This window comes from Myodes glareolus, chromosome 8, assembly GCF_982192425.1.
Source record: "Myodes glareolus chromosome 8, mMyoGla1.1, whole genome shotgun sequence".
Lineage (NCBI taxonomy): Eukaryota > Metazoa > Chordata > Mammalia > Rodentia > Cricetidae > Myodes > Myodes glareolus.
Window position 1 is genome coordinate 36,491,650 of NC_142033.1, and position 12,408 is coordinate 36,504,057.

A 12,408-nucleotide genomic window follows, 5' to 3' on the forward strand; every position below is an offset into this window, starting at 1 on the left:
GGAAAACAGTTACCTCTAGTCAGTTGCCTAGTATCTTACATATTGTACATATTCTGTAAATATGGGAAGAATTATTGAAGTATTACCAATTCATAAACCTATAACCAATACTCTTGTTTACAGTTTAACATCTCATCTGTATTATAAACTGCATCTTTCATCTCCCAGGACATATATACATATATATATATATATATATATATCAATATATATATACCATATATATATATACATCTATGACATATTTGTGCCCATCATATTCATATAGCCTATATATATACAATTATATATATCCATTCATAAATTATATATAATTCACACACACACACACATCTTATTGCCTAGTTGTTTCCCCCTGACTCTAACATTGAAACCTTTGAGAACTGTCTATGCATAATTTTTCCAGTTGTTTACAAAGTTTGTGAAGTACTGAAGAGAGGACTCAGCAGTTAAGAACATTGACTGTTCTTCCAGAGATATGGATTCCCAGTACCCACAAGTTGGCTGACAACAATCAGTACCTGTCGTCACAGGTGATCTGACACAATCTTGTGGTCTTTTATGACACTGGAAGGATAGTCTGTATATCTGAATACAGGCATGACAAACACTAACACACAAAATCAATAAAATTAGTAAGCTGAAATTCTTTTAAAAAGTCAAAAACTTAGAAAGTTGGGACAGAGTAGATAGATACTTCTGGTATGTGTCTGGTGAAATCTCTGTCTTCTGTGGGAAAGTCTCTTGGTTAAATATTTTTAATAATTAAATGGCACCAGTAGCTTCAACTCAGATTCACTAAGGTGTTCTTGAGTACTGGAAAGCCTAGTGTTAGTGTGTACCACTGATATCTATAAAATTATTTTGACTAGGCAATAATGTAAGCATTAATAAGCATGGATATTGACAGCCTCTACCCCTGCCCACACACCACAGGGGGGAAAGCAAAGCAAAGAAAGGAACTGCCAAGCAAATAAAACAAAGCAAAAACAAAAAATTAAACAAAAAACAAACATAAACTACTTCTTCATCTTTTCTACATTTATGTCTTGGTACTTATCAGGAATTGATACCCCAATCAGGGACATGGCATAATGTCACATTACAACAAATGAGATTTTTCAGTTCCTGCATTAATTCATGCTCATTATCCTTCCTACAAACTTCATGATGTATCTCACTATTATTTTTACAGATTATTTGTTTCCTACCTTAAATAAAGTTTTATCTTTAATGCATATTGTTATCTTAAAGTTATCTAAAACATCATACACATCATTTAACTTTTCAGCTCTATAATGATTTACCTAGGATAGTAATTCAAAGTTAATATGGTGCAAATATGGGGTTTCCTTGTGGGTTTACTTATATGATGAATGGCAGACAGAATTTTTTAGGAGTATTATGCATTTATTCTTAAAAGCCTGTAAATGTTTTTAGTTTAAGGCTAAAAATTATTTTAGTAAAATTACTTGGTTAGGGACACACAGTTCACAAATGTTGAATCTGAAATACAAGCTATAAAGGCTTAGTGCTCATAGTCCAACTTAACCTATTACCAATGACAATCATTTCCCACAAAATCTCATTTGTCTTCATGTCTATATTATTTAACATGATGGATCTTCTTGATGTAATATCCTCTTTCCTTCCTTGACTTAACCTCAAATTTTGGAAACTAACATAAATAGTTGAACCCCTCTGTTTTCCCAGAGCATGAGGCACTAATTTCATTTTATCATTAGATTAGAAAACTTGAGAGAATTAAGTTTTGTCTGATTAGCTATTGTATCTTGTATCACCCAGCATGCTGCCAAGCATATGCCTAACCTTAGCTCTCTTTTCAAGCATTGTTAGCTTTAATTCAATTCCTTGACATTTTCACTTACAAATCTGAGACAGTAAGCTCAAATTGGATAATAAAAGTGTAGAATACACAAGATAATAAATCACATAAAATACAGATAAGACAATGTAGTACCCAAACTTATAGAATGGTCCATTGTCCTGTGATTCACTCTATTAATTTATAGATAACACCATATTTTAAAGTGTACTTAATCATTTACTTTCATTTATAAATTTAAATTTGTATCATATTTTGTGTATGGATGTTTTGTCTACATGTAAGTCTGTGTGCCATCAGTGCCTAGTGCCCATGGAGGCCAGAAGAGGGCATCAGATCTCCCAGAATTGGAGTTACAGATGGTTGTGAGCTGTAGCGTGGGTGCTGGGAATCTAACCCACATTTTCTGAAAAAGTAGCCAGTGCTCTTAATCCCGGAGTCATCTCTCCAGCCCCTTCTTTGCATTTTTGACATTGTCTTATTCCAACATAATTTCAGATAATTTATTAAAGGTCTATGTAATCAAATTATAATTATATTAAAAATATAAAGTAAAAGTAAGAAATGAGAATAGAAGAAAATTAGGTTCAAGTATCCTCTATTAGCTGGCTCACTGACAGTTCACAGTTGTAGTAATTATATTTCACATTCCAAAGTTTTTACTCAGCAAATTTGTAGAGGTGTTTTGGGAATTATGCTTTTAATCAAAAAAGAGGAAAAATAGTTTTTCATAAAGAAAAGATTTTTTCCTGTATTAGAAATGCTGTTATGTTAGGGTGAGCTGGGTACTATATCAAGTGATGTCCAATTTTCCACAATAAATGCTGTAATAAATTTTATATTAATGTCTCTTGTAGTCCCCTTCAATAAAATCTGAAGTCATTACATTAACACACAACTCAGTGAAGGCAATTCTTCAAGGAGCTAAACTAATATGGTCCAACTATCTAGTTTTCTCATGGTCCAGTTTAAGCCAAGCAAAGCCTTTAGAGTACTTAGAGAAGCGGATGGACTGTTTAACCTTCTCACACTCTTCTGTAAGTATAATTTTCCTCAGTCAGGATGGTTAGTCAGTTAATGGTAGTCTTATCTGGCAAGGGAGCATGTTGCCATTCTACAAGTACTGGACTTTCCAGTGACCATAAAAAACTGTAAGATGACAACATGGCATGGTAGAAAGAACATGCATTTGGCTTTGGAAATCTAGGTTTTTCCTCCATGGCCTGTTATATTGACTACTTGATAGGAGTTTTTATATGCTTACTCTAAGGACCAATCATTATCTGAAACCACATGACAAATATTTTCATTCATAGGACATGTCTTCTTATTGGTACCTATAGTTTAGTTACATAATTTGTTCAATTTGCTGGCATGTCATTTCCCTACCATGTAAAGGATTCCAACTTTGAAAAACAATTATGTAAAAACTTTTGTATTCAGCAATAAAGATTCCTCTAAATGTGACATTTTAAATATAAATCAACAGTCCCCAATAATATATTTTTTATTAATTTATAAAAATTTCCACTTCCGCCCTCTTCCCAATACCCTCCCACTCCCCCGACTCCCTCTCCTCCTCCCTCTCCAGTCTAAGAGCTGTCAGGGTTTCCTGCCCTGTGGGAAGTTCAAGTTCCTCTCACCTCCCTCCAGGTCCAGGAAGGTGAGCATTCAAACAGACTAGGATCCCAAAAAGCCAGTACATGCAGACGAAACAAGTCCCAGTGCCATTATCAATAGCTTCTCATACAGCCCCCATGTCAGCCACATTCAGAGAATCCGGTTTGATCACGTGCTCGTTCAGTCCCAGTCCAGCTGGCCTTGGTGATCTCTAATTAGATCAGTCTCCATGTATCAGTGGGTGAACGCACCCCTCGCGGTCCTGACTTGCTTATTCATGTTCTCCCTCCTTCTGCTCCTCATTTGGACCTTGGGTACTCAGTCCAGTGCTCCAATGTGGGTCTCCGTCTCCATCTCCATCCATCGTCAGATGAAGGTTCCCTCTGATCCTGACTTCTTTGCTCACGTTCTCCCTCCTTCTGCTTCTCATTTGGACCTAGGGAGTTAAGTCCTGTGTTCCAATGTGGGTCTCTGTCTCTATCTCCATCCATCTCCAGATGAAGGTTCTATGGTGATATGTAAAATATTCATCAGTATGGTTATGGGCCAAGGTCAGTTCAGGCACCCTCTCCTCTGCTGCCCAGGGAACAATCTGGGGACCTCTCCTTGGACCTGGGAACCCCTCTAGAATCCAGTCTCTTGTAAACCCTAAAATGGCTCCCTTAGTTGAGATATATACTTCCCTGCTCCCATATCCATCCTTCCTCCCTCCCCCCCATCCCATTCCCCTAAACCATCCCCAATCCTCCCCTTCTCCCTTCTCTCTAACCATCTCCCCTTACTTCCAACCCCAACTCCCCGTGCACCCAAGTTTGCCTGGCAATTTTGTCTACTTCTAATATCCAGGAGAGAAATGGGAGGATGGAAGGAGGTGGAAATTTTAAATAAACAAATAAATATTTTTTTTACAAAAAGGGAAAAACATGTATTTGTTACTTTAGAAACTCATTTCATAATGCTATGGGGAGACTTGGAAATGCAACTTAAGACAAGCAGTAAGAGGTGATGCCTCACTGAGGATAACACAAAGCTTTGTCATTACTAATATGGTATGAATTCCAGTTATCTGACTTGAGGAACAAGGCAGTTTAATTATGAGATCCTGGCTGAATTGTGGAAACATTCACAGGATAAGGAATGTGCAGAGGTGGGTGTGCATTGGTCAGAAAGAGAAAACTTTTAGGCTGAGCTTGTTTAATTACCCCCAAAACAAAAAGAAAGTGAAGTAGGGTGGTTGAGATTGGTAAAAAATGATTTAAATGATTTATTTTTATTGGTCCTCTGTGTATAGGTCCTAGCAATTTCCTAAATTTTGTAAAATTTAACATTGTTTAATTGCCTTTGTTTATGCAATTCTTTTTCTAGTTGAATACATTCTTAATTTTAATATTACATTTTTTAAAAAATTTGCTTCTGACATCTAGCCTGGATTTGTATCATTCTGTTTTCTGCTGTATTTCTCCAAATGACAGAGAATGACTTACTCAGTGCTTGGATATTGAAAAAACATATTAAATTGGAGTATAATGAATTAAGTAATAGGAAGAAGGAGAACTTCTCTAGTTTTCTAAAGAATCAAAACAATAGAGAAATATCACAGAATGACTTCCTGAAACTGAATTCTATAGTATAGTTAGCACAATAGGTTTTATTTTATAATTTCTCTTCAAGTATATAGGTATAAGCCAAGAATTAAACACTAAAGTAAGTACAGCTGAGTGAGATTAGTGTCTCCTGAAATATTCCACTGGGACCTGTCTTAATTCACAGCCTGAATAATATTCAAATATCTCCTTATAATGACCTTGTTATAGCAGTCAATTTTGCACCAAATGAGGTTCAACCTTCTGGTAATGATTTATGTGTGAATGTTTTCTGATAATATAGCTAACAAATTTATTTCTTAAAAACCATGGACTAAAGAATGGTAAATGTAGTTTATTCATTCTTCGAGAAAGTCACACAGTATAACGTGTGTCTGATCATATCCATTCCCTATTTCCCTCCAACTTCTACTAGACATGCCCCCATATTCCCTCTGAAACTGATGTCACTCTAATTTTATGTTGTTTCTATCCCATCATGTCTAATGCTTGCTACCCTATGTGTTTGGATATGAGGTTGCACACTACATAATGCATGGGAAACCAACCAGTGGCCACATTCCCTAAGAAAAATAGCTCCCCCTTCTCCAGGGACTATCGACTGCAGTAGTTCCTCATCTGTGGATGGAGCCTCATGAGCCCTTTCCCTATTTAGGCTGGAATTTTGATTGCATTGATTGTGTGCAAGCCTTCTGCAGGGAACCAAGTTGCTGTGTTCACAGTGCATGGCCATTGCATGTCTTAAAATCAACACTTTACGGGATTTCTCTCCATTTCAATATCTCTAACAAGCTTTCTCCTCCCTCTTTGTTGATATTCTCTGAGTCTTAGTATGTCCCAATTAGGGTTCAGCACTCTTGTTCATTTATTCTCAGCATTTTGATTGACGATGAGTGTCTGGATTAATCACTGCCCACTGCCAAAAGAAATAACTCTAACATTGAGAACATTATATAATTATGGGCATCAACATATACATTTAGAAGTTGGTTTGACAGTGTGATTATTGATCTAAGTAACAGTAGTAGGTTCCTCCCTAGGGCTATGAGTTCTTCACCTGCTGACACCAGTGTAAACACAAAGCCTGAATTCCCTCTTGTGGAGCATCTTTCAGATTCTATCAGAAAGTGTTTGATTACCCTTATACCATATTGTCTGGTAAGTCAGTATTGTAGTATATAGGGGCCAAGCTCTGTGAGAAATGCTTTTCTCCTGCACCGGACTGCATAACCGCTTCCACAACTGTGAAAGCTAGCCATCAGGGAGGAGTTCTCCTGGTCAGTGAGAATATAATTTCAATAAAACATCTTATGCCATAATTCTGCTATCAACTCAAAAGTATATTCCTCTGTGCATATTTACTTTTAAACAGAGAATCATTGGACTTATTTATATGCATACTTAATTTTCAACGGCACTGAGAAGAACAAGATTCCCTTTAAACAAGATATCAGGAATGCTGTATATGCTATGTCTAGGAGGAGAGGGGACAGGACAGACACCATATTGGATGGTCTACATATCATTCAGTGAACTGTTTAGAGTTCACCTGCCAAGAGATAGGATGTGCGACTGCTAGACTTCCATGCTGATGACATGAAAATGGTTAAGTTTCTCACTTCCAAGGAAGTGTTTTGAAGGAAAATCAGCCATTTGTTTCATGCTTAGCCCAACTCTGATTGGTGTACTTTAGATATTAAAGGTGTACTTTCTATAATGAATAAATAAGATTCATTTTTATCTTTTATAGTTAAGACAATAAAAATTCCAAACACTCATTAAAAATGCACTTCTTTCTTTTTCTTTTTTTTTTAAAGAGTCTACACTATTATGACAAAACAGACAAAAGAGCCAAAAATATACCCAGGCTGGTATTTGGTTAATAACTACTGATGGAGGCCTTTTGCCATTGATGTATATTTTGTACCTGTTTCCCATTTATTAGCAATTTTACTATTAACTTTATATATTTACAATTGGAAGAAGAACCATTGCTAAAAATTAAAATATCCTTTCCATCTATAAATGTAGGCAGCGGCTGTTTTTCATTCCCAGCTGCCCAAACCCAAATAAAAACACAGGAGCTATACTACTTACAACACTGCTTGGCCAATGACTCTAGTGTATTCTTAACAAGCTCTTACATCTTGAATTAACCCATTTTTATTAATGTATGTGTTGCCACGAGGCTTGTGGTTTACCAGTAAGGTTCTCAGGTGTCAATCTCCTTCAGCAACTACATGGTAACTCTTTGACTCTGCCTAATTGCTCCCTGCTCTACTGGAGACTGCTCATTCATTTCCTGGCTGCCTAAACCCAAAATAATTACACATAAATTATATTATATTAATTACAACACTGCTTGACCAATAGCTTAGGCTTCTTATTAAGTAACTCTTACATCTTAAATTAACCAATTTCTATTAATCTATGTGTCATCACAAGGCTTGTGGCTTCCTTATAAGGTTCTCTGCTGTCTGTCTCCTTTGGCAGCAACATGGCATCTCTCTGACTCTGCCTACCTTCTCTCAGCATTCAGTTTAGTTTACCTGACTAGCTTTTTTCTGCCCTTCTATAGGCCAAAGTTACTGTATTCATTAACCAATTAAAAAAACACATATACAGAAGAACTTTTCACACCATGTAAAATTTACTGCAACAAAATATATCTTTAACTAACTGTCTTAAATATTACACTGTAATTTCTAGTCTAATTTTAATGACCCATTTCTATGAAACTCTGAGTCTTTCCATTTGGTGTTTATGTAGACTTCCCTAAATACACAGTAAATTATATAATAATAAAGCCTATGTATCCTTTTACAAGTGATCATTGTCTGGATTATTATAGGTAACAATTACCACTCAACATCTCTTGGAGAAAATGATTTCATAATGTGAGTACGGCATGTGTTAGTTCAACTATATATTACAGAGAGCCAGTATAGTGTTTTTATCTGTCTCTCTTACATTTATCAAACAGGAAGCTAGAGCAGAGAGTGGCCAAACTCATTCTCTTTACATTCAATCAGATTATTTTTAATGGGGTTTAGACATATTTTACATAATAGCAGAACCAGCATGTTTTATACATTTCCTGTATTGTTGAATACTTTTTGTTGATGGGCATAGTGATATAATCCTCAGCAGGGACATTTTAGGTAGAAATATTGCAATCCAAAAGTTTAAACAAAATTTTTAGACAGCCATTGCAAAGCTGATACCTCTAACTGCTGTGACTCTTTCCCCAACCATTTCACAGATGGGAGTCTTTGTCATACTTTATGGTAGTTCTATAGTCTTCATCCCTAAACTAATAACATGGCACTAATGTGAAACTTGCTTCCTATAATTTAGTTAACTCATTGCTGGTTCATTTTTTTAGCATGTACATGAATCACACTATACTCATACTGTATAGTAACAGATAAATAGTATTTTATTTTCAGGGTCCACTCATCAAAGATATGCTATACCTATCCCCATGAATGCTATTAATGTAAAGTTCCATGTCATGTATTCTTATGCTGAAGTTACAAAACTCAACAAGACAGAGACACCATCAGCCCTCATTGAATTTAGATTTTTATGAGAACATAAAATGTCAATTAAATAATCACATGGTAAAGGAAGTGCTTGTATATCTTAATAAGTGTTATGATAGACCCAAATTGAAGTACCCTGAGACTGAATATGTGAGGGACAAAGATTGTTTTAGGCTTAGTGTAAAGGCAAGGCATTTCATGGAAATTATATTCAAATTTGGAGTAAAGTACAAAAGGAAATTAGTCATGTGAAAAATTTGGTGTATAGAAAGAAATCTAAGATGGGATACCCCAAGATATCTGAACAAGAAACAGTGTAGAACACTAAAGTTATTCCACAGGGGTTTGTATGTAGTGAAAATGAGAAGGAATAGTTTTAAAAAATGCTGTTTGTTTGTATTCTTTGGTCCTTGAACTTCTGTTGGAAAGATTTAAGAATAGTAATGTTGTGACGTAATTGGTTTCCAATGGTTCTCCTGTATCTATAGTGGCTAAAGACTTAGCAGGGTTTGGCCAATATAGAAGAACACGAAGGGAAATTGTTTGAAGCAAGTGATAGGAGCTGAGACAAGAGCTACTGATACCCACACTGGAAATCCTTCATTGATAAAACAGAAAAGGGGAAGCAGGCAAGGGAAGCTAAAAAGATAGAATTTATATCTTCTTATTACAGTAGTGATTTGTAGATTTCTATTTGCATAGAATCACAATTGTTTGCAGTCTTAAAGCATTGCCTTACATGTTTGCCATATTGTGAGTTAGAGTTCTGCTACCTGGAAAAATGTGAGATCATTCATTTATTATTGATGATCATAGCTCTTCTTTAAAATCCTTAAGTTTTATGTAATTATTCACTTAATAATTTAAAAAGTGGGAGGGTGTTGGGAGGAGGGGTGGAAATGAAAACTTTCATAATTTAATAAACTTTAAAAAAATAAATAAATAAAAAGTATATATGAGTGACTTGTAAGAGTAAAAATATTGAAATTTTACAATTTTTAATATCATTCTTTTTCCATGTAAACAAAAATTGGTACTCTGGGAAGATGGAGCCTGTATTGTAGTCTATGAGTTTCCTCACTCAATGTTTTTTAGGACTTTATTTTACTTACATTCCCTAAATTCTTTTCTCTGCAAATAATGATGCATATTTGAGTACCTTGTCTTTTTTTTCTAGAATTTAAACTGTAGTTGGGAAAGTATTAAGAAGCATATTTAACCCACACTTTATTACTTTTGTATTTCCCAATAGAAAAAAGAGAAAGGTTCCGTCATGATACAGAACAATGCCTATGCGGTGGCCGTTGCCAACTATGCCCCAAATCTTTCCAAAGATCCTGTTCTCTCCACCATCTCTAAAAGTGCAACGACACCAGAACCCAACAAGAAGCCAGAAAACAAGCCGGCTGAAGCCAAGAAAACCTTCAACAGCGTCAGCAAAATTGACAGAATGTCTAGGATAGTTTTCCCAGTTCTGTTTGGTACATTTAATTTAGTTTATTGGGCTACCTACTTAAACAGGGAGCCTGTATTAGGGGTCAGTCCATGAGTCTAGACATTGGTTATTTTTGGCTATAGCAACATTACACTTGATTTATTTTGCTATGTACAGTCTGACTAATAACTGCTAATTTATGTCCCAATATGTACAGTATGTATATAGTGGTAGAGCTTATCAGTAGACCTCTAAAGGGGACTTGCATTTGCTAACTCATGGAAATACAGGCAGAAAGCATCCTGTGCCAAAAGAACTATTGCCTTCTAAAAGCGATTTACCTTAGGATCTAGTTTAAAGGGAAGTTCAGATTATGCAATTTATTTTCTAATATTATGATTATGATAAAAGTTGAGATCCAGTGTCACCCTTTGTGAAACCTTTGAATTAGATATTACATAGAAAAAAATCAAATGTTACCTAAGGATGATCAGAGATTAACATTGTCACCCAAATATGAGTTCTGACTATTTGAACATCTCACCTCTGATCTGTTCCCGTCAGGAGTATTCAGAACCCCTGCTAGAGTAATGGGAAGCTTGACACACATAAGAAGAAAGATAGAGATGTGAAAACAGCTTTTTATTACTATGTAGAATATCTATAGCCATGTGCATATTACATGCATGAAAAATTCACGTAACTATGAGTCACAATGACAGGCTGTTGATTTTGCTGAAATTTAATAATTATTGGAGTGTCACAGCCATTACCTTTTTATCTTCAGAGTTTATTTGAACATAGTAACTGAAACCTAAAGGTCACTACTATCATTGGAAACTACCTAACGTTATAAAAAGAAGAAATATGGACGAGTCTGTCCAGGTATCTGTTGTCTGCTGAATTTTCCTGGTGCTGGAGAGTGGGAGAAAGTAGCTATCTTGGCTGCAATGGATCAAAGTTCATTCATCCCAGAATAGAAAGTTGTGCCAAAAAATCCAAGCGATGAGAATTCCTAGGTGTCCCAGGCCCAGATGCGGACTTCTATGATTCTCTGCTTTCCTGTTTACTGCAAATTCTGCCTTAAGGCTTCTTCTCATTGGGACTCAGAAGCCACTAATCACAAAGGAAAGGGCAGTTCGTTGGCACATTTTTCTGTCTGGAAAGAAGCTCTTTCAGATAAGAATTAATATAAATCAGGTTTTGTAAATTGCAACTTTAAATTTCATTGACTCGAATTTACAGCAGCTTTGTATACCAGAAGAGGTTTTGGTAAGAGTTGAACATTTTTAAATCACAATTTTAAAACATCATCAACAGATTATGGATTATGTCACAACACACACACACACACACACACACACACACACACACACACAAACACCATGTAGCTAAATTAGAAAACAAAGACATGATTTTTCAATTTTATATAACTACTGATTGTTAATGGGTAAAATTCATTTTTTTCTTTTAGTATTTAAAGATATTATTTATGCCCCTGGAATATGCTAAATTTAAGTGTGTTTCTGTCAAAACCAAATTATCTTTGACTGATATGTACATTAGCAGTTATTAGTTGACTTTTAAAACTAAGTGCAACTTCATGATGATGTTTTTGTAGAAACCTAAGTAGTCAAATAGTGGCATTTCTTGCAATTTTGTACAGTATTTGAGTATAGTGCAAAACAGGTCTGTTCACAAAATCAATAAAAGGGGCATCTTCTGGAAATAAGCAAACTCAAAAAAAAATCTGCTGTTCTTTTGCTTCATTCAAATTTTTAATATTCTTTTCTAGTGCAATTATATTACGTGGTTTGCATGACTGTATAAATACCAGGACCACAGCTGCATCTTAGTAACAAAACTCGCTACAAAGACAGCCTTGACGTTAAAAACGTCGTCACGCAAAGTAATTCTTTAACCTTAATAAAATTATTACATGAGCCAATAAATGTATTTTGTTAATTCCCTTCCAGTTACATCTTCTCCATCATCTAAATAATTTTAAAGTGTGAATATCATCCATCCAATGAAATAAAAGATACTCTCTTTTCTTAAGTACTTATATGCTGAAACATCTCTTGTGGAAAACATAAGGATTGTTGTAGCTGTGTGTGACAGAATGTGGTATTTGAAGAAAAGTTACAAGATTCTTTTTGTAGTGTGTGTTACCAGCGCTTTAAGAACAGTTTCAGGTGGCTGTGGAGAGTTTGGAGGTTTAAGAGTAAATACTTCTCTTGCAGAGGACTTGATTTCAGTTCCCAGCACCCACATAGTGGCTCACAAGTACCTGTGACTCTAGCTCCAGGACATCTGATATTCTGTGCAAGACGCCATGGGCACCCTCAGATATCTGTG

The 12,408-nt window shown here is 35.5% G+C and overlaps 1 protein-coding gene across 8 annotated transcripts in view; it reads left to right on the forward strand.

The window, feature by feature from the left end:
• The window catches only part of Gabra2 (gamma-aminobutyric acid type A receptor subunit alpha2), a 139,380-nt gene extending 127,265 nt beyond the window's left edge, over positions 1 to 12,115 (forward strand). For 7 of the 8 annotated variants that reach the window (XM_085691797.2, XM_048415164.3, XM_085691796.2 and 4 more), the window contains one exon: positions 9,868 to 12,115. In XM_085691797.2, the coding sequence (XP_085547923.1) occupies positions 9,868 to 10,164 (297 nt within the window). In that variant the 3' untranslated portion in view covers positions 10,165 to 12,115. Of the gene's footprint in view, positions 1 to 2,703; positions 2,884 to 9,867 lie in introns of all 8 variants that reach the window. The other variant, XM_085691800.2, reaches the window with a different exon arrangement.
• The last annotated feature ends 293 nt before the right edge of the window (positions 12,116 to 12,408 follow it).